This window comes from Microcaecilia unicolor, chromosome 7 (genome assembly GCF_901765095.1).
Source record: "Microcaecilia unicolor chromosome 7, aMicUni1.1, whole genome shotgun sequence".
In the NCBI taxonomy this organism is placed as follows: Eukaryota; Metazoa; Chordata; class Amphibia; order Gymnophiona; family Siphonopidae; genus Microcaecilia; species Microcaecilia unicolor.
The window spans coordinates 100143255-100167073 of NC_044037.1; the positions used below are offsets into that span (position 1 = coordinate 100143255).

Here is a 23819-nt window from a genome sequence, read left to right on the forward strand (position 1 = left end):
GGCAAAGACAATTATTGCCTTTCACTGGAAGTCGAGGACTGGACCCACTAAACAGCAGTGGTTAACAAAAGTCAAACTGGTGGCCGAGCTGGAGAAACTGATTAGGGCGCGTTGACCAGGAAGTGACACAATGGATACATTTGGATCGTATATTAGATGCAGTGTGAATGATGTAATTGTTAGGGCAACTATAATGGGGAGGGGTGTAATTGGGGAGGGGGGTGGTAGGGGGATTAATTAGTGAGCACCTGTATTAGATACGGAGTGAGATATCTGTTCTAAATTGTTTGTATTGGAACATTACTTTAATGGTTAAGAGTTGTTAAACTATTTAAAGCTCTCAATTCAATTTAAAGTAAAAAATATATATAAATATCACAATTTGATATCAATAATAAAACATAAAGTGGTCCTTTTGCTAAGGTGTGCTAACAGATTTAGCGTGTGCTAAATGATAGATGCCCATAGGAATATAATGGGTATCTTATCATTTAGCGCATACTGATCGTTAGCCTGTGCTAAATCTATTAGCGCACCTTAGTAAAAGGACCCCAAAATAAAAACAAAATATTAAAATATATTAACTAAACATTACAATCCACAAGTTCCATACCTAAACAGAGATAATAAACAAAAAAAAACTTAAACACCCCAATGTCTTAACCATCAATAAGGTCTTTGCCAAATATTTGTTGAAAAAGAATTGTTTTAAAAATGTTTTTAAAAACATGCATAGATCTCATCGTGCTAACCCGAAGTGGCACTTTGTTCCATAACTTTGGCCCTGCTACATAGAAAATAGTCATTCTGTATTCCTCAAGCTCGATCAATCAAAATGATGGAACATCTAATAAATGTGCTCAAAAGGAGCATAGAGTTTATGAGGGCTGATGTATACGCAATCTAGCAGAGATAGTTGGTGAGATATTATTTAACACCCCCTGTGGTAGAAAATATTTTTCTATTTTCTACCGCAGGGGGGTGTTCCTGGTGGTAATCGGCAGCATGGCCACATTGGTACACGTGCTACTTCTAGGTCAATGGGTGGCGGTAAGGGCTCAGGCAAATTGGACCTCCAGCCCACACCTGATGGTTTAGTGGCCCCGAGCCTCCCCCCCCCCCCCCCCGGTGCCTTCGGATGCCAGGGGGAGGAGTGCTTCCTCCTCCCTCCGGTGCCGCCTCCAGGGTGGCAGCGGCCTGCCCAGTGCACCCAGGGATGCACTGGGTGAGTCTTCCATACCATATATGGAGTGGAGTGGTGGTCAAGTGGTCAGAGCACCTGTCTTGACTTCCAGAGGTGGCCGGTTCAAATCCCAGTGCTGCTCCTTGTGATCTTGGGCTAGTCACTTAACCCTCCATTGCCTCATCTGCAAGCTTAGATTGTGAGCCCTCCAGGGACAGAGAAATACCCAATGTACCTGACTGTAACTCACTTTGAACTACTACTGAAAAGGTGTGAGCAAATCCAAATAAATAAATAAAAATAGCCATGTGATACTTGTAATTCTAGCACATGGCCATTTACTGCCTCCATATTGAAAAAAAGCCTTTTTTTCCCAGCCACGGTAAAAAAAATGGCCCAGTGTGCACCAAAAACACACGCCCACACAACTGCAGGCCACTTTTTACTGCGGCTTAGTAAAAGGATCCCCACATGTCTTACAATAGTGGATGTAACCACTCGCCTCCACCTACCCTCCTCTCCTCCTTCCTGTACACATTAATTGATTTGATTTGCTTACTTTATTTTTTGTCTATTAGATTGTAAGCTCTTTGAGCAGGGACTGTCTTTCTTCTATGTTTGTGCAGCGCTGCGTACGCCTTGTAGCGCTATAAAAATGCTAAATAGTAGTAGTAGTAGGATATAACTGAAGGCGTGTAAATGTTTGGCACAGTGATGGCAGATTACTCTAGTATTCTATAACGACATCTTGGAGTCAAGGTGCCATTATAGAATCGGCGCTCAGCACGTGCCATTGGGACACCTAAAACATGGCGCCCAGTTCCAGAATTATCCCCATAGTACAGAAAAACAGATTTTGCAGTTGCTGATGCACTAATTTCCAGTACAGATGGAAACAAGTCTGATCACAGCGAAAGTACATTTAGGAAAGCAGAAGTCTGACCTCTTCTAAAGAATTCTTCCCTTGATCCTACTGTTGTAACAAATTACAGACGACCAATTTCTTCCTTGCCGTTTGTAGGAAAAGTAATTGAAAAGGTTGTTCATGAACAACTAATTAATCAACTGTTAGACAAATATCAGTTTGTATTTGGATCTAATCAAGACACAGAAACTTTGCTCATTTCCATGCAAGATGTAATTCAAACTGGCTTTGGCAAAGATGTTTCTTTTTTTTGTTAGTATCTTATCAACTGCTTTTCACTTTGTCGACCATACTATATTGTTGCATTGACTTAAAGCTATTTGCATACTGGAACTCATTGTTTCTGAGTTGTAGGCAATTTTGTGCTTCATGATTGTTCTTCTTCGTTATATGGATTGTGGAGTGTCACAAGGATCTGCTTTGTCCGCTACTTTATTTAACATTTTTCTACAACCACTCTGTGCACTATTAGGAGGGCTCAGTGTTAAATATCATATATATGCCGATGACATTCAATTCTTTTTTTAAATTAAAGACTTTCACTCTGAAACTTCAAGTACTGTTAATCAATGGATGAAAGCAAGTAAACTGACGTTGAATATATATAGTAACATATAGTAGATGACGACAGAAAAAGACCTGCACGGTCCATCTAGTCTGCCCAACAAGATAAACTCATATGTGCTACTTCTTGTGTATACCTTACCTTGATTTGTATCTGCCATTTTCAGGACACAGACCGTAGAAGTCTTGCCCAGAACTAGCCCCACCACCCAAACACCAGCCCCGCCTCCCAATTTCGGCTAAGCTTCTGAGGATCCATTCCTTCTGCACAGGATTCCTTTATGTTTATCCCACGCATGCTTGAATTCCGCTACCGTTTTCATCTCCACCACCTCCCGCGGGAGGGCATTCCAAGTATCTACCACTCTCTCCGTGAAAAAATACTTCCTGACATTTTTCTTGAGTCTGCCCCCCTTCACTCTCATATCATGTCCTCTCGTTCTACCGCCCTCCCATCTCCGGAAAAGGTTCATTTGCGGATTAATACCTTTCAAATATTTGAACGTCTGTATCATATCACCCGTTTCTCCTTTCCTCCAGGGTATACATGTTCAGGTCCGCAAGTCTCTCCTCATACGACTTGTAACGCAAATCCCATACCATTCTCATAGCTTTTCTTTGCATCGCTTCCATTTTTTTTACATCCTTAGCAAGGTACGTTGAATATGGCAAAGACACATGTAATGTTGCTATCAGGTTATCTTATTCCAGATTTTCCTATATCCTTCAATTTTGATAATGTTGGGATTACTTTTGTCCAGAAGATTCATTCTTTAGGTGTGATTCTTGATACTGAGTTGACCATGCGAGAGCAAGTATGAAAAATGATTGGTATTATTTTCTCTAGGCTTGAGACTAGTGAAGCGTCTTAAAGATTACTTAACTCCACAAAATTTCAGGATGGTAATACAAGTATGGTTAATCCATGTTTTGATTACTGCAACAGTTTGCTTTTAGGACTGCCAAAGAAAATATTAAAATTTCTTCAAATTGTATAAAATTCTGTAGCTCGTACTCTTTATGGATTGTCTAGATTTGATCATATTTCACTGGCACTCATACGTTTACACTGGTTACCAGTAGAGTATAAAATTCTATATAAAACCTTACTACTGTGGTAGAAAATAGAAAAATACTTTCTATTGCAGCAAACAGCGCATTCCAACTTCAAAATTACTGCCAGGTGGGCGTGCTAACCAGGCAGTAGTGTCAATTTGGCATGCGCTACATGTGCAGTAGACCTACCGCTCTCCTCCCATGGCCCAGTCACATCTAATTCCCTTTGCATTTATGTGCAATCAATGCCACTTACACATGAGTGTATAGAATAGTGTGTAGCACGCTTGCATGCATTAGCGCTAATTTTCTAAGCATTCACAAGCGTCAATGCCAGGCAAATGCTGGTACCTAGTTTTAGAATAGACCTTCAGGTATTTTGCAGAAAGGAATAAAAAAAAGCCACCTCCAAGTAACATGTTTTTTGTTTCCAGAGAGAGGAACCAAAGAAACTGTGGGGTTCATTTTCAAAAGAGAAAAATGTCCAGAAAGTGTCATAAACTGGCAGATGGGCATTTTTCTCGCAAAAACATCCAAATTACTATTTTCAAGCCTCATTTTTTAGAAGTTTTTCTATGCTGTTCATCTGCAGTGCGTTCAAATCACAATGGGGCATCTCAGCGGTGTGTTAAGGGTGAGAATTGGGTGTTCCTAACAGATGTTTTTCTGCCATAATGGAACAAAATGAAAATGTCCAGGGCTAAAAGTTGGATGTTTGGTCTAGACTTGTTTTAATAATGACTAAATCACAAAAAAGTGCCCTAAATGACCAGATGACCACTGGAGGAATAAAGGAATGACACCCCCTTACTCTCCCAGTGGTCACTGACCCCCCCCCCCCCCCCCCCCCCCCCCCCCCCCAAAGATGTGAATGAAGAGCACAGGTACAAATCAAAGTAGGGTATACACAAAAAGCAGCAAATATGAGTTATCTTGTTGGGCAGAATGGATGGACCGTGCAGGTCTTTTGCTGCTGCCGTCATCTACTATGTTACTATGAAACAGTACATACTAGCCTCTATGAGAGCTTCAGATGTTATGGTCAGTCCTATTAGAGCAGCAAGAAGGTCCCTGGAATAGCCTAGTGGTCGGTGCAGTGCACTCTAGAGAAGGGGACCCAGGGCCATATGCCACTCTAACTGCTACACTTGTGGTGGAAAGTGTGAGCCCTCCCCCCCAAACTCCACAAAAAACCTACTGTACCCACATATAGGTGATACCTGCAGGCATAAGGGCTATTGTAGTAATGTACAGTTGGGCACGGTAGGTTTTTGGTGAGTTTTGGAGGGCCCACCGTACAATATAAGGGGGTAATGGTGAGATATGTACCTGGGATCTTTTATGTGAAGGCCACTGCAGGCCCCCAGGGTGCCCCACTGTTCTACTGGGATGTCTGTGTGGCCAGTCTACTAAGAATGCTGGCTCCTCCTACATCCCAAGGGCTTGTTTTTGTGCGTTTTTCACTTGGATGTTTTCTTTTTTCGAAAATGGTCCAAAAAGATAGATGCACTAAGCACTAGACATCTAGAAAATGTTTAGGAAATGGCCAGCTTCAAAAATGGTCATGTTTGCTAATCAATTTTTGGACGTTTTTTGCAAAACATCCAAAGTTGGATTTAGACTTCATATTGAAAGTGCCCCCTCATGTGTGAGAACAGCAACTTTATATCAGAAACCAATTTTTATTTACTAATGAAACAAAGTAATACAATGCAATAATAAATACAACATAAGAACATAAAAATAGCAATAATGGGTCAGACCAATGGTCCCATCTAGCCCAGTATCCTGTTTCCAACAGTGGTCAATCCAGGTTACAAGTACCTGGAAGAAATCCAATTAGTAACAACATTGCATGGGGCAAACGGTGTCTTCCCCCATGTCCATCTCAATAACTAACTATGGACATTTCCTCCAGGAACTTGTCCAAACCTTTTTTAAACCCAGATACACTAAGAACACTCCTACCTTATATGAACAAAGCTGCCCCATTTCCCACACTTCTCCAGCACTTGCCTCCACCCTCTCTAAACCATTTTTCCAGCTGCCCCAGAGAGAAAGAGCGTAGTGGTAAATGAAATTCACTTTGAATAGTGTAGTGCCTCAGGGATTGGTCCTGGGCCTGATTCTGTTTAATATCTTTATGAGCAATACTGCCAAAAAGGTTTGAAGGAAAAGACTACTTTTTGAGGATGACATGAAGATTTGTAATAGAGTGTCCCGGTGGGGAGGACAAGAGATCTACAAAAATTGGAAGCATGGGTGTATGCTTGGCAGTTAAGCTTTAAAGTGAAGAAATGGAGAATGATGCATTTTGGGTGTCAAAAAAGGCATAGAGGGATGTAACCTACACAACCCTAATCTAAGGCATGGAGGAGTATAATCTGCATGAAGCAACGGGTACAACTCCACTTACTCACCTTACTGGACAGACCAGATGGACTATACTGGTCTTTATTTGCTATTATTTACTATGTTACTATGGAGCTTATTTTCAAAGCATATGGAAGTTTCAAAATGCCCAAATGGACATCCATGTGCTTGAAACGTTCAAATCCCAATTTTACAAAAGCAGAAAAAGGACGTCCAACACTGCAGTGAAACCAAATAGTATGGGAGCGTGTTGGAGTGGGGGGGGGGTTGGTGAGACTAGGGAGGGCCCAAAATCAGGACATCCAACAGCGATTACTGAATGGGAAGAAATATCCAAACCTAAAAAGACGGACATCCTAATTTAGACCTGATTCAGTTACATCCGGAGTATAAAAATGTGGTGTGATTGAGCAGCTGACCACTAGAGGGATTAAGGCATGACACTTCCTTAATCTCCCAGTGGTTGCTGACTCTTTCCCTCTCCCCTGAAAGTGAAACAGAAAGGAGATACCAGGCTCTATGACAGCAGTGCAGTAGACTTTAAACCAAGGGCCCCTGGTTCAAATTCCACTAACTCTTATTTTTTGTGTGTGTGTGAGCCTTCTAGAAACAGAAATATATATAATGTACCTAAGTATATAAGCCACGTGCAAGCCTGAAGGGTAATGAAGTGATGTACATTCAGGTACAGTGTATTTTTCTGTTCCTGGAGGGCTCACAAGTACAAAATAAGAGTTAGTGGGATTTGAACCGGGGGATCTTGGTTTAATGTCCACTGCACTAACCACTAGGCTGCCCCTCTGCTTTGCAGGACATCTATGTGGCCATTCTTCTAAGAATGATGCCAGACAGATGCCCTTGTTCCTGCTTTTTTGCCATTCATAGGCTGGGCATTCCAGTTTGTAAAATGGCTGTTCATGCTGGATATCTTTAGCACACGGACATCCATCTCACGTATTTCCTGTTGAAAAATAGATGGATATCCGTTTTGGGTGTTATAAGCTGGATGTCTCTATTCTGACTTGGACATCCTTTCAAAAATGCCCCTTTACATGTACCTAGTTCTGTGTTGGAGGTGGAGAAACAAGCTTATCTCTGCTCCACATATGCCTCTAAAACCTCACACAAAGCAGACAAGAAGCAAGAGGAGGCATGTGTAGGATCCTGCTCCAAAGATAAGGTACTGAAAGGAGCTTTTAAATTATTTCAATTGAATAAACAAATGCAATAGTTTATAAGATCTAGAGAAAATATGGTGGTATCAATTTACCTGCAGTAAGACTGAAGTGTACAGAGAGACTCTATACTAGACATTTTTTTCATAGAAGTAGAATTGTAGAAAGAATGCTAGCATAATAGATTCGCATTGAAAAAAATTCCCACTGAGAAATGCACTTTTCATGCAAAAACATGGTTTGGTTGAACGTTTTTAAGGGTAGACAATAAAGGTGCCAAGGAAACGACTCATAAAATAAATTTAAACCAAATCTTTAGAAGTGATTTTTAAAAATGCAGGTTCAAAAGAACTGTAAAACATAAGATCATGGTTAATATTGCAGTAAAGATATGCCAAAAAAATAACATAAAAACCAACAGTTCAAACACATTTACAAAATAATGAAAAGTAAAACATTAATTTTTTGACTGGTTATCTTGCAAGTGTTTAAAGTTAGCAAATATATTTACTGTCAAACCTGATAACCTTCAAAAGCCTAGTGGTTAGAGCACTGGTCCGTCTTGCAATCCTCAGGTGGCCGGTTCAATTCCCGCTGCTGCTCCTTGTGATCTTGGGCAAGTCACTTAATCCTCCATTGCCTCATCTGCAAACTTAGATTGTGAGCCCTCCAGGGACAGAAAAATATCCAGTGTACCTGAATGTAACTCACCTTGAGCTACTACTGAAAAAGGTGTGAGCAAAATCTAAATAAATAAATAATAATAACAAGTCTGTGAACCACCAACTTGGACCATATTTCACTCATACTGGGATAATGCTGCCTCAAGGGATGTTTTGGTACAGTGCAAAACCAGCAAAGCTTAAACATGTAAGCATGTGAAAGGCTTAGGCCACTCAAGCAGACATAGGGTTTCTTTTACAAAGTCGCGCTAACAATTCCCGTGTGGCAAATGAGAGGAAGCCCATAGGAATTGAATGGGCTTCCTTTCATTTGCTGCGCTGGGAATTGCTAGCATGGTTTAGTAAGAGAGGCCCTTAGTACTAGCTAGTCTTTTTAAGGGACAGAAAAAGAAGCTAACAGAAAGTGAAACATTCTACATAGCCTCAGTTCAAACCCCAACTATTTATTGCTTTGAGTTTAGCCACCCATCTATTTATCTCAACTGACTCTCTATTACGCATCTTGTCTCCATCTATATATCTGCACTTGGCCTCTCAGCTGCATGGTAAGCTATTTTGTTCAAAAACCTTTTCATTTGAATTTGTTTCATTGTTTCACAAGGTGTTTCTCCATTTTCTGCAGGATGGCAGTTGTTCTGACACCTTTAAGGAGGCGAGGATAATTGTCGTTGCAAAAGCCAGGAAGAGATCCCACATTAGTTTGTAATTATAGGCCAATTTCTTTAATAAATGTGGATAGTAAAGTTTATGCAAAGATCTTGGTGAGTAGGTTGTCCACAGCAGTGGCATAGCCACAGGTGGGCCTGGGTCTACCCACTTTGTGCTCAGGCCCACCAAAAATTCTGGCACCTTTGTTGTGGCTGGCGGGAATCCCCAAACCCTGCCAGCTGAAGAGGGCTTCTGGCAACCAGAACTGCTCCCTGTCCTACTTGCTGCAGCCAGTGGCACTGTCCTCATATTGCCATTGCATTGGCTTCCCCCTCCTGCCACCGCACAAGCTTGGTTTTCACGCATGAGTGAAAATCAAGCATGTGGGGGAGGGGTGTGCAGTGGCAGCATGAGGACTGTGCCACCAGCTGTGATGGGTAGGAGAGGGTGCTGTTCTGGCTACTGGAAGATGTCTTTAGCTGGTGGGGCTTGGAGATCCCCGACAACTCAGGTATTTATAATTTGTGCAGGGGTGGAGAGCATGGGGGCCCCCAAATTTGTGTGCCCACCCACTTTGGCTCAGGCCCACCCAAAATAGGGTGTCTGGTTACACCATTGGTCCACAGTGGTGAACAGTGCTATTCATCCTGATCAGTGTGGTTTTATGAGGGGAAAGTCAACCACGGATAATTCTTGAGTTTTGTGTTATCTTGTAATCTTGACTCAGTTAGCTCAGGAGCCCCTGATGGCAGTGTCTCTGGATGCAGAGACAGCTATTGATCAGGTTGAATGGGGTTCTCTGTTACAGGTGTTGGAATGGTTTGGGTTGAGGCCAATGTTTCGGTATATATATTTGAATGGAGTGCAATTGGAAGCTTTCTCTGTATCTAGGGGTACGTGCCAGGGTTGTCCTTTGTTGCCTTTTTTATTTAATTTTTAATGGAGACTCTAGCTCTGGAAATTTGGTAGGTAGAGAATATAGAGGGGTTTGGGAGCTGTCTTTGGAAATTAAGTTCTCTCTGTATGCTGATGGTCTGATGGTTTATTCAGTAATTTCATCTATTTCTGCATTGCTAGCCCTGGTCGAGAGATTTAGTCTTTGGTTATAGGATAAACTGGGATAAGACTGAGTTTTCCCTCTGTCAAAGTGGGTTTATTGAGCTTATGTTTCTTCATTCCCTTTTAAATGGTAGGCTTCTGAAATGAAGTATTTGGATATAAGGTATGGGAACACTTTGGAAGAAACTGTGCAAGAAATGTTGATTCTTTAGTTTTATTTTTGGAGAAATTGGTCAAGGGTTCGACTCTGCTGAATCTGTCCTGGTGGAGACAGATGGAGACATTAAAATGGTTCTGGCCCCAAAGATTAATTAAGTTTTAGGTATGTTGCCTTTGCCATTTCTGGTGTCTTTTTTAAAAGGATTGAGGGGGTTGTTTCAAAATTCTTATGGTGTGGGCAGCCTTCTAGATTTGCTATGAGGCCGCAGCAGTCTAAGCAGTTGGGGGGGGGGGGTAAGTTTGCCACATTTTGCACATTACTATTCAGGCAAGGTGGGCAGTGGTTTCGGGTACAGGGCTGTGAGAATAAACCTGTTTGGCTGCAGTTACAAGAACCTCTGGTGACTCCAGTTCCACTGAAATATTTAGCAAGCTGCATTTTACAGGGGAAAGAATTTCCTGTAATATCAGAAAGTATGATGGCTTTTGAGCAGTTTGAACAAATGAATGTTGATTGTCAGTCTAATGGGGTATCAACTCTTATTTGGAAAAATAATATTATTCTAATAGCTTAAAAGCCAGTTCATTGGCCTAATGTCTGGCAGCGTAGACAGATTTGGTTTGTGTGTGAGCTGGTGCAGGATGGGAAACTTAAGACTTCTCAAACCTTAAGGAGGGAGCTTGGACTTCCAGAAAATCAGTTCTACCCATGGTTGCAGTTGCAAAATGCATTGCAACATTCTAAGCTGGATCTTGGAGATCTACCAGACTAATGGTGGTTACCAGCTTTATTTGATACGTTTCTGGTATCAGGGGAGGGGGGAATGTAGGCAATTTATAAATGTTCTGATTAATAAACTGGGTGTTTCCCACAAACGGTTTCTTTTATATGATAGTAAGCAAAATATCAGAAACCAAGGCACTTTTTACCTCAATTATAAAACCAAAACCAAAACAAAATATAAAGAAATAATATTGAAATGAGTGCTCAGTTTTTTGGTGTATATACAATAACTCAAGGAATCAATCTGTAAATCCACACCTCATTGACATCATTGCACACCCTGCCTCCACCTATAATAACATTACTTCTAAAAAGTCTATCTATAAATGTTGCCAGACTCAGACCAGGAAGGTTTGTGTGGGTACTCAGAAAATTTGGGAATTTGAAATGCAGGATGCGTTCACAGATCAGCAGTAGCAGTTTTTTTTTTGCTACGTGGTCCACAATCAACAATGTCCAGCATCCATAACTCAGATGCTTTTTTTTTCTGTTTCATTGGTATCTATGGACTCCTGTTAAATCTAAAAAATGTAGGCAAAGTGTAGATGATCTTTGTTGGTCATTTAAGAGGGCAACAGGGCTTCATCTTATTTACAAGTGCCCTAATTTGCAGGCTTTTCGGAAGGCAGTTTGGCAACATATTATTACAATTATGCAACTTGAGGCTGGTATTTCTTTATCACCTAAGTTAGGGCCTCTTTTATCAAGCCGCGCTAGCTGTCCTCGGTGCGGCAATGCCGACAAAGTCCATTCACTTTATATGGAAGTCTTTGCTTCTGTCTAGCAGTATGTCTAGAGCTATACAGCATCTTTTTGATTTTTTAAATTGATGTAGCTATCAAACTGATTGAAAACCATTGGAAGAATAATTGTGAGCTATATGTTCATTTGTGGTGGGACTGGGGTTAGTCTATTTAGAGGACATGGGAGAGTGTTGGAGCACAGGCACTGTGTAGATGGAGTTTGTTAGATGATTATATGTTTAATGTTTACAGGGAGGGGTTTTATTGTAAGTTGTAGATTTTATTTTGTAGTTATGTATATACTTAATAATAATAAAAGAGATTTAAACTTAAAACAGAACATAGAAAACATTGTACCCCCCACCCTTATAACTTTGGAATGGCTAGATTTAGCTGCACATTCAGTACATTCAAGCTGTTCAATTAAGCCTTGTTTGAAAACAGAAACTGTATTTACTCTGATGCCTATGATTGCACGTTGTGTTCTATTCTTACATTTATGCCCCACCTTGTTTCCTAGAATAGGAACAGAAATCAGTTTACATCAAAAATATAACACATCAAGAACACAAAAATACAGTAGATCTAGCACAGCAGCTAAAATATTGTGAGACTGCTGGTACATTGTTGTCCTATGGGACCTCCATATAAAAATGATGCAATATTTGTGGCTTGAACATTGGGTGGGTGGGTTGACAATATGATTGTTTTATTCTCAGACCCACTCACACTCCTTCCTCTTATTATAGTCACACCTGTCCCACTTAGCTTTCCCTCCTCCTCTCCTCATTTCCTCATTCTTCTCCCTCCCCCAGCTCAGAGCAGACAGAACTTGGGCTGAACCACAGGTAATACAGTCCTGATGTATTTAATAAATTGATGTACATACTATACACTATTCTTACTCACCTCCCATGAACTCCATCCTGATTCAGCCACGTTCTTGGGGGATAGGTTCAGCCCTCGGGGCTCAACCAGGTTCCTGCTCTTCCGTCTCCTCATTGCCTTGGTTCTGAAACTCAGCTACTTGCTTGCACCAAATCTGTTCATTTTCTAACTATCCCCTCCCCTCCCCCTCCAAAGTGGTGTCTCATCTGTATTATTTCCTTCAGCTTTAGAAAAAGAAAGAATTGCACAGCTGCCTGGGAGAGATAAGGAACAACATACACAGACCTCTGTGCTAGTGTGAGCAGAGACATCCACCCCTTCTAAAGGAAATGACTTATGACCCTGTTCTGTGGTTTCTTGGACTGATCCATACAGTGAGGACTCTCTCTCTGAGGCTTGCTTACACAAACACACACACACACACACGACCCTATCATCATTGCAAGACCATGCCTTTTATTCCCCTGTATTTAAAGCTTGCGCTATAAATATAATGCTGTAAAAAAAGGGGAGGTGAGTGGACACTTTCAGAGTATTTTTTTCATACTCATTTTACTTTAAAATATGTACTGTTTGTGTAATTTATGTACAAGAGCACCATTATAATCTTATTGTGCATTTAAAGCATGCACTGTCCATGTATTATTAGGTGTTCTACAAAAGTATAGAAACATGCTGTAGAAGTACATCATATCTATTCATCTGTCTATCTGTGACATATCGCAGGTGGAATTCAGTAAATATGGTCTTGTGCTGTGGTAGACTTTGGCACCATCCTGTCACATTACCATATCCAGATTTCATTAAAAAAATTGTATTCTGTGTTTACAGGCCATAATGTTGATTCAAACAGATTACAATAGTATCAGAGTTACATAAAGTATTTCAAGAATACCAAAACCACTTTTATAATCTTTATGCTATTTGCAATAATTTAATGAAAAAAATAGGCAAAAATACATAAAAGGAAACTGCAACATCTTATATCTTCCATCCATTATCCCTCTCCTAAACTTTCCAATAACTAGTCATAATCTACCACCCATTAGGGGTATGCATTCAAAAAATTGTCATTATGGATCATTTCCATGAATGTTCATTTTATTTGTGCTTTTTTTTTCATTATATCATTCAGAAACAGCACACACTCTTCTGAAATAGTGCACACTGTTGGAAAAGACTGAGCGGTATTCATGCACACTATTCTCAAAGTGTGCACATGCATGCTCTATTTGTGCACTATGGACAGCACATGAAAAAACAGAAAGTTTTTTTGCTTGCTTTCATTTGCCAACAACATGAAATGACATAGGATATGTCGTTGTTAATTCCTATCTGGGGCATAGCCAGACTTCAATGGTAGGGGGGTCCAGAGCCGAGGTGAGGGGGCACATTTTAGCCCCCCCTGGTGCCGCCGACCCCCACCCGCCCGCCAGCCAGCCATTGCCGACACCGACCCCCCCAACCCGCCCGCCCGCCATTGCCAACACCTCCAACAACTTTGACCCCCCCCCCCTGCTGATGACCCTCTTGACCCCCCATCCACCGTCGCCTACCTTTGCTAGCAGGGGAGCCCAACCCCCACCAGGCGAAGTCTTCTTCGTTTGGTTTCTGACTGAGTCTGACGTCCTGCACATTGTACGTGCAGGACGTCAGAGTCAGAAACCAAACAAAGGAAGAAGACTTCGGCTGGCGGGGGATGGGGGTCCCCCGCCAGCAAAGGTAGCGGGTGGCAGGTTGGCAGCGGGAGGGGGGGTTGAGAGAGTCACCATCAGGGGGGTCCAGGGTCAAATCTACGGGGGCCCAGGCCCCAGGGGCCCCATAGCAGCTACGCCCCTGCTTCCTATGATGTTTCAAATCAATGCACATCCCTACCACCCACAAGAAATACAGTTGAACTTACTGACCCACCACAGCATCCTTCAAACAAGTTTTCAACTTAAAGTGAAAATCCTAATAATTTAAAGCATCAGAATTTATCAGCATCGATGGCAGCAAGTTCCACAGCTTTGCGACTGCTCCTGAAAAAGTACACACAACTTGTTGATGTGTAGACACTACAGTGAGACTCAACAATCTGGTTTGATTTCATTGTGCAATCTGAGATAAAGAATGCCATTTTTTTCTCTTAAATACTTAGGGTCCCTTTTACAAAGGTGCACTAGCGTTTTTAGAACACACTAAAAATTAGTATGTGAGGTGTTGATGCTCATAGGAATATTATCAAGCTCATTTTCAAAGCACTTAGCCTCCCAAAGTTCCATAGAAACCTATGGAACTTAGCCTCCCAAAGTGCTTTGAAAATATGCCTAAATAGGTGTCTACATGGTTTGCACGTGCGAATGTTTAGTGTACACTAAAAATGCTAGTGCACATTTGTAAAAGACCCCCTTAGGCTCAATTCCTTTTGTATATTCTTTCCTCTTTTTAGGCCTGTTACTAAGGGCTAGGCCTATGGCCTGTACTGTCAGTTTGGTTCTCACATGTTAGCCTACTAACTCAGCATCTTGTGTAACAATCATTGCTTTCTCAGGAGCTGAGAACCGACACTTCATAACATTTGTTTGCAGCTGAGTATGTTTTTCATATAAGATGGATGTGACCTTGGCAGTTGCTGCCAGGCTGAGGACACAGTGTGAGGGCTAAGGGAGATAGACAGAGAGAGGACACAAGGGTATTGTTCTATGTAATTTTATGCTCTGTGACTAACTGCACGCTATATTGATAACTGACTAACCAATGGCCACAGATTGTTCACGTGCAAACACATCAGGAGAGACTGATAGAATACATGACCAATCCATATATGGTATAAGGCAACCTAATGGTGCTAGTTTATGGGAAATCACATGATTTATGAGAAATGGAATTTGCAACAGTATATATATGTGATGTCTGGGAGGTGTGAGCAGAGCAGTCCTTGTCTTTCAGGATGCGCATTTGCTGACTGACAACCTGCTGCAGGGAGAGAACTACTGTTTGTATTTTTTTTGGGCTCTGTGAGATGCTAATAAAAGGTAATTTACTGGCTGCGCCTAATGGAAACAGACTCTTCCTTACTTACTCTTCCTTATATGTGTTTTCCCTCCCTGGGGGGGGGGGGGGGGGGGGGGGGCTAAGGGATGGAAATACACATTCTTTCAACAACTATAAAGTTAAACATAGAATATTAAACTTACTCTGCAGGGAAATAAGTAAGCAGTGCACAGATGACAATAAGAGAGGCATGCTTTCTTAAGGTTGTTTGTAATCATTTTAGCTGCCATCTTTTGTTTGACTTATCTCTTTTTTAAAGGCCTACATAGCTTACAGTAGTCCAGACTTAAAACCATTGTTTATTATAAAAGTCTTATATTCCTTGTTATCTCAAAAATTCTAAGCAGATTACAAAATTACATACACAATTAATAAACATAACAAAAATAAATATCAAAATTTGACATCAGTAATCAAAGAAAACAAACAAAAACATTTAAAATATATCAACTACACATTACAACCAAAGGTCCCATACCTGAACAGAGGTAATACGCCAACATACTTAAACACCCCTAAAACTTTTAATTATCTTTATTAGAAAAAAGGCAAAAGGTATAACAGAAATGTAAGACTGCGAAATACAATGCGTACAAAATACAAAAATTCTCTTAACCAAAGTCACAGTTAAAGAAACCCAAACCTCAGAATCTTAAATCACGGCCACACACCCCACCCAACCTCCCCCACAACCCTTCCCTCCCACCGCAATTCTAGACACAACAGTGGGTGTGACGCTGGGGATAAACACCCAGAAATCTTAACCATCAATAAGGACTACACCAAAAGCTTGCTGGAAGAGAATCACCTTTAAAATCTTTTTAAAGGCAGGCATAGATCTTCATAGTGAATATGAGTCAACAGTAGTAAGATAAAGACTCACTGTTGTACAGGACGGATGGATGTTAAGGTTATGGGCATGGGCTGTAATTTCAGTGGGAGTACACTTTATATGCTTGTTTCAGTGGATTTCTGTAGAACACTCTCACCACTGCAAGAACAAGTCTTACTTGTTTGTCCACAATTAAAATACAACTATATCTATAAGAGGCTTCTGCAACCACCATTCTCACTGTATAAGAGGGTCACTCATCTGTATTTAAAACATGCGCTATGCGTTTACCAAAGAACTGGACACACTGGGATTTTACAGATATTACCAGATCTCTGGAGACATACTGTAAAATTCAATTCAGGCTGAAGGGAGATGGCAGTGACCTGAATCAACCCAGACAGAACAAAAGACTTAGGTATTAGCCATATAGGCTGGAAAAAGGAAGCCATAGTGGCTGAACTGATTTGTGATAGCTGCAGCAGTCACAGCTTCAGAGATGAGTGTCGGGCCTGGTGAAAAAGGAGTAGAGAATTGCAGGGTTAGGTTGGGGTTGGGAGGAAGGCTGTGAGAAGGAAAGAATGAGTCATTAGATGAATGTTTATTCAGATTTATGTGTTACCACAACTTTCTGCTCGAGGCAATTTACAAGTAAGACAATTTACATTAGGAGAAAATACAAAAGGTATTTTATTTATTTATTGCATTTGTATCCCATATTTTCCTACCTTTTTGCGGGTTCAGTGTGGCTTACAATATGATATAAGTGAAGGAAATACAATTTGTTACAACTTGGTTATGGATTACATTGTGTAGAGTTAAGCGAGACAATCGAAGTAACGTTAAGGAATATAACAATGGAACACAGACATTGAAACATTGGAAGGGGACAATGGGAGGCTTAAAGGGCAATATTAAGGCATGAAGACATATGGTATACATATTTCTCTGATTGGAGGTATGAATGATGTGAGAAAGGCGGTATATCAAGCCCCATTTCCCTTTCCCTTTTAAAGCATTTTATATGCAGGCTTAAGGTACATATATAATATCCAATAACATATTAAAGAGTTCAGTGCCAAGGTGTACAGTAGGTGAATTTAACATGGTGGATGGGACACCTCATTCCTAACCCTTATTCACTTGTTCAGAACCCTTATTTTATCATCCTCACCTTAATATTCCCTTATCTCTTGTTTGTCCTGTTTGTCTGTCCTAATTAGATTGTCGAGCAGGAACCGTCTCTTCATGTTCAAGTGTACAGCGCTGCGTACGTCTAGTAGTGCTATAAAATGATAAGTAGTAGTAGTAGTAGTGCTCCCCTGCTATGCATTCTCTAGGCCTCCTTCCAAAATCTGTTGAAGACATGGTGGGAGCTGGATGACAGAGACAGACAGCAGGCAGGGCTGGTGTTAGACATTCAGGGGCCCAGGACAGAAACTGGAGAGGGAGTCCAAAAGCTGGCCTTCGGCCTATTCCTCCCTTAGCTTGACACAGGTCTGGGGCCCCCTATGGTATGGGAGCCCAGGGCAATTGCCCTGTTTGCCACCCCATAATGCCAACCCTGGTAGCAGGTGGTGATCTGCATAGCAAACAGGAAATGGTGGGATGGATGGCTGCTGCAGCTTGTCTCAAACACATGCATGGTGGGTGAATGGGCTGGCAGAGTGGTCACCCTTGTTCCACTCATTACTTTTCATAGGACATAAGAGTTACCATGCTGGGACAGACCGAAGGTCCATCAAGCCCAGTATCCTGTTTCCAACAGTTGCCAATCCAGGCCAATCCCTGGGCTCGAGCCCTACAGTACTTACTATAAATACCGTAAATAATCTCTTCCCACCTCAGTTTTATTTTGTCTGTGGTACTGATAAGACCCACTAAGCCTTCTGTCCCTTCATGTTTAGTTTTCTTCATTTAGCTTTTTTTTTTTAGCATTTTCCTCTTTGTTCATTTATAGTTTTTATTACTACATTTAATTTTGCATCTTTATTTTTTTTTTCTGTGACACATTCTCAGTGTATATGGTGTCTTAGCAGTACACTGCTGAAAAGTGTTTAAATTATCAAAGCTATTGCCTGCAATGCTCAAAATAATGACTTTTAAATCCTCCAAACTAAAGTCCCCACAAACCACAATTCATCTTCGATCAAGGAGAAAACTAAGACATCTCACCTTCTCAAACAGCTAGAGCTGTCTGTAGTGGATGAGGAGCAGCTGGCTACTGAGATTGATTCTGTTATCCCTCCTGTGATACCATCCAGGGGTCAGGATCTGGTCTCTCATGCAGTACAATGTACATCCAGGGCCATGCATGCTGTCGACATCCAAGCTGGGGAGCCATGCAGGATGTGCAGACCACTTGGGAGGATACCACTGCCCTACCTTATCATGGCATTGTGATGTGATGTCAGATCAGCATACCAAGCAATCCTCTGCATCCGGCATGAGCAGAGTGAGAGTTTCTTTGAATAGGCTCACAGCTCACCCAGTACATCTAGGAGCTGAATTCCCAAAGTCGGGCTCGACATCAGCTCTGTACCTCTCCATCACAATGTTGTTGGTCTCAGAGACACTTGGGTTTTCAACTACAACAAGGACACAAAGGCATCATCGGTATCGATAAGGAATACTCGATGCTGAACCCACTGCACATTAGTGCTAGTTTCTAGTCTCACCCATGCGATGTCGCTGGGAGATCAGAATAGTTAGAGTGGTATCCAGAACATATTTGGTGCAAAACCAACTGTTGATGTCAGTACGCACGACTCCAATATGGATGTCAATAGAAACTCATCAGTGTGGGAAGAGATACCTCAATCCCAATGCCCATGGCACAATAACTATAGAAACAAGACACTAAGACAAGTACATTTTCTTGATGTGCTGTGTCTAGTTGCTACGGGCTGTTTATCATATCGATAGTGTTCTCGAAGCTCACATCAGAATATTTATTATCAATATCATACCTATCGGCGCTGGCATTTGTATTTATGCTGGGCCTCCTCTGCAGAAACTTCCTCCAATTGTTCGTTTTGGTCTTATACCGGAGTTTCAGCCTTTTTACTGTGTCTGTCTCTGCTTTTTAGACAGGCAACTGTCTCAGACTTGACTCTTCCTTTTATTCTGGTTATTCTTCAGCTGCTTCGTTAATTCATTCATCAACAGCAGCAGCAGCAATCAGATTGTATAATCTGGTAGTTACAACAGCCTGATGATAGCCAGAGCAGATTAGCTCCTACTATCATCTCCCAACTTTCTCGTCTCCTTGAGGTGCTCTTTCTGTTTCAAAAAACTCCTTGAACCATAGCTTTTATTACTCACCCAGTCTGAGGCTTCCTCAATATATAATTCAAAATCAATGTCTGCTTCAGTCTCTCAACAGCATGCTTTGTTCCTGTGCTAGTATGTCCTCTGAATGATTTCCTCTGGCAACCAGATCTGCTCTACCATAGAATTCTTCTTCATCTGGAAGGCAGCATCACAATGCTTCTCTAGTAGTTTCTTTTCCTGCTAATAGCAGCAATCAGCACATCAACATGGTTCCTCCTTTTATGATTTTCTGGCTACAATTGGCTATAGCTCTGTTCTTCTTACAGCCTCTCGATCGAACACAGAGGATACTCAATTTACAGTGATGCAGTATCTGGATCCAGATAAGACTTCTATAACATTGCCAACTGATATGAAGAATAAACAACTACAGCCTGTGCAGGTTACCCTCCTATTGAGCATTTGAAATGTAGGGTCTTAATGGGCAAATGCATGTATCACTCTTCTATATTTTGCTGCTTATATTGCGATTCATAATTGTGATTCAGTATCATTTATCTCCAACATGGATAATCTGCATCAACTTGTTGAAAAATTGCCACAGCCATCCACACCATCTTTCAGTCAGTTCTAGTCAACTTTCATGGTTGTTGAACCATCTGATTCGGTTAGCTACTGATAGCATGACACTATGATTCGAGGACCTACAGTGGAGTTTTAACCCAAAGGTTTAGTCTAGCGCTAACCTCATTAACGGCATATGTACTTAGGACATCTTCCAGTGGGAGACTGTCTTCAGTATTTTTATAATGTTTTGAGGTCTATTGAGGCAGTCACCTGGGTACTGACAATCTTTCCAAATAGATGTTAACTCACTTCATTGAATTACCATAAATGCTATCTGCTTTCACAACTCCAGTAGACTGTGATCGATAAATTGAATCCCATCCAAGGGAACACTGGGTGTACTCCAGGTATTTTCTGTAGAACAAGGAAGAAAGGGGAATTTTTCCCATGTGATTTTTAGACATCGGAACACAATTTCACTTTGTTCTGTTTTCAAACAAAGATTGCTACTGAGTACTTCATTCTGTCTGACTTCAGAGCTAGGAGTGTTCACACCAGGTGAAGTCACATCAGTGATGCATCTTAATCACAGGGTTCCATTTGCAGCCAGTATATAAGAGATCATATCATCACTCGTGTTACTTAGTATAAAATTACCACTCTTAATGATGCGGCCTATCATTTTGCTAGCACAACATATTCAAACTGTTTTGGTTTTGATGACTACAGTCCTTCTCCCATTGTTTGGCTACTTGATGCACTACTTTTTCTTCTGCCTCGGGCATGGCTTCACATCACAGTTCCAGTGGCACCTCATTTATCGGTATCACGTTTTCAGCAGCTGTTGACAGTTCAGTTACCACTTACTTTTCACTTCAAATGATCTCTTGGATTGTGAATGGTCCAAGACCTTTTTCTCTCTCTACATCTTACTAGCGACAGATGCTTCTAAACAAGACTGGAGGGCGCATCACATATTAAATATGACCCAGGGAAATTAGACGTGATGGAGTCAGTGCAAGGCATCAGTCTCTTGGAACTGAGAGCCATTCGTTTGGATCTTTGTGCTTTTCACAATAATTTCACAACCCACTTAATTCACACACAGATGGACAATCAGTTTGCCAAGTATTATGTCAAAAGCAAGGAGTGCCACAGACTCCTGTCTACTCTGCAAAGGAGCTGTCAAACTCTGACCCATCAAGGCATCATACTACCTGGGATGGCTCAACACTCTGCTAGATTCTTTGAGCAGAAAATTGTGATTGCATGAATAGCTATTCAGGTTACAATTCTACAATCTATTTTCAGGAAATAGAGTTAGTCCTCCATAGATCTGTTCCCGCTGTTTCTTCATGTGAAATCTCACAGATTCTTTTCAAGGTGGCTCATTCACACAACAGCAAAATACCACCAGACCTATTTCTGTTGACAGGGACTCAAAAAATTTCTCTATGCCTACCTCCACTCACTAAAAATAAAACCCATATAATAATAATACATAAATACAAAATGAAGTGCAAGCCTCAGCACGCATGCTTCTCATTACTCCGTATTAGCCAAGACAAGCGTGGTAACCCGTGTTGATCTTCATAGCTCCATGTCAGCCGGTTTCTTCTCCTCTACTCAGGTCTTTCAAACCTCACCCTATCAAAAGGGCTCATCAATCATTCATGATGACCAATACTGTTTCTTCTCTGGGGGTATGATGTGCCCATATGGAGGCACCTAAGGACTTCACAAAGCAGATATCTACTTCAAATGACACTGATTATCTTTCTAGTGTGTGGTACATCACCTAAACCTGAGCACTTGTACATCTCTCAGCTGTTGGGTACTTTAATAGTCTCTTCACTAGTGGATTCTCTTTCCTCTCTGAAGTGATATTTAGCTGCCTTTCCCTGAATTATACTTCATGGCTTAGTCAACTGCTTACCCAATGGTTTGTGAGACCTCTTCCATTTCCAGACCTAATGTGACCTCCAGTTGTACCTTGGAAACTCATTCTAGTTCTGAATATTCTCATGGATGCTCCTTTTGAATCATGCAATCAGTTGTTTGACATATGTAACTAGAAGACTTTCCAGTAGCTATTGCATCAGATTGCCATATTTGTGTGGTTCAACCGCTACTGCAGTATGAAAAATGTACACATATTTTGCACAATAAAATGCTTCTTCGCATACATCCGTAGTTTTCTGCTCCATTCCATCTAAACCAGTATATTCTATTACCAGTATGCTGTCCATGTCCACATACTAGTGCAGATCACAGATGATTCATTACTCTATACTCAACCTTTTTGTATATAATTGCCTCGTACTAAATCCTCTGACTACCTCATATATTTCTTTCACTTCATGCAAAGTCTCCCTTGTCTCAATAGACTGTGGCTTGCATCTTTTCCTGCTAGGGGTGGAGTGGAAGTTATCACCCCTTCCAAACCCCACATGTCATAACACATGGACTAGGAGCTATGTCTAGAACAAAAGCTAATTTCCACAGCAGTACTCCAATACACAATTGTAAAGCACACATATGGGTATCTTTGCACATATTACAAAACACTACTGCTTTGATGCTGTCTCTTTGGAAGAGTCTTGGGCTCATTTTTGAAAGAGAAGGACGCCCATCTTTCGACATAAATCGGAAGATGGGCATCCTTCTCATAGGGTCATCCAAATCTGTATAATCGAAAGCCAATTTTGGACGTCCCCAACTGCTTTCCATTGCAGGGATGGCCAAAGTTCAAGGGGGTGTATTGGAGGCATAGCGAAGGCGTGACTTGAGCGTGCCTAACACTAGGACATCTTCGACCCATAATCGAAAGAAACAAGGACGTCCCTGACGAACACTTGGATGACTTTACCTGGTCGTACTTTTCTTACGACCAAAGCACAAAAAGGTGCCCGAAATGACCAGATGACCACTGGAGAGAATCGGGGATAAACTCCCGTTACTCCCCCAGTGGTCACTAACCCCCTCCCACTCTCAAAAAAAACATCTTAAAAAATATTTTGTGCCAGCCTCAGATGTCATACTCAGATCCATCACAGCAGTATGCAGGTCCCTGGAGCAGTTTTAGTGGGTGCAGTGCACTTCAGGCAGGTGGACTCCGGCCCATCCCCCCCACCTGTTATGTTTGTGGAGGAAACAGTGAACCCTCCAAAACCCACCAGAAACCCACTGTACCCTCATCAAGTTGCCCCCCTTCACCCATAAGGGCTATGGTAGTGGTGTACAGTTGGGGGTAGTGGGTTTTGGGGGGTGTTTGGGGGGCTCAGAACACAAGGTAAGGGAGCTACAGTATGTACCTGGGAGCAATTTATGAAGTCCACTGTAGTGCCACCTAGGGTGCCCGGTTGCTGACCTGGCATGTCAGGGGGACCAGTGCACTAGAAATGCTAGTTCCTCCCATGACCAAATGGCTTGCATTTGGTCGTTTCTGAGATGGACGTCCTTGGATTCGATTATGTCCTCTAGGACCACCTCTTGCTACCCAATGGCAGGCTCTGTCCCCATTCGGCCTCCTCCTCCTCCCTGGGCCTGTGTGAGCCTCTTGACCTCCCTGTCCCTCTCACCATGAGATATTCTCCATCTTGCTCAGGCAGCACTTGTCCTGGTTCACTCCTTGGAACGAGCTTGGTTTTTTACCTTGAATATATCTTCCTAATGAGATATTGCACCTTCCAGTCACCCAGCTCTGAGATACTTCTACCTGCTCTACTATTTTCTCACCTCTGCAATAAAGCTGCCGCTCTCCAGATTTCTACCTCCAACCACTGATACAACTCTCAGAATTATGGAGTCTCTGTGCCCTGGGGCCATACTTCTGAACATCTGACTGTGAGTAAATTGTCTATATGTTTAT

At 41.6% G+C, this 23819-nt stretch overlaps 1 protein-coding gene across 2 annotated transcripts in view; it reads right to left on the minus strand.

Moving 5' to 3' along the window:
• LOC115474481 (secretory immunoglobulin A-binding protein EsiB-like) overlaps nt 1–12523 on the minus strand; it is a 29191-nt gene extending 16668 nt beyond the window's left edge. For both annotated transcript variants that reach the window (XM_030209967.1, XM_030209968.1), the window contains exon 1: nt 12262–12523. In XM_030209967.1, the coding sequence (XP_030065827.1) occupies nt 12262–12354 (93 nt within the window). In that variant the 5' untranslated portion in view covers nt 12355–12523. The remainder of the gene's footprint in view (nt 1–12261) is intronic.
• Between the last annotated feature and the right edge of the window lie 11296 nt (nt 12524–23819).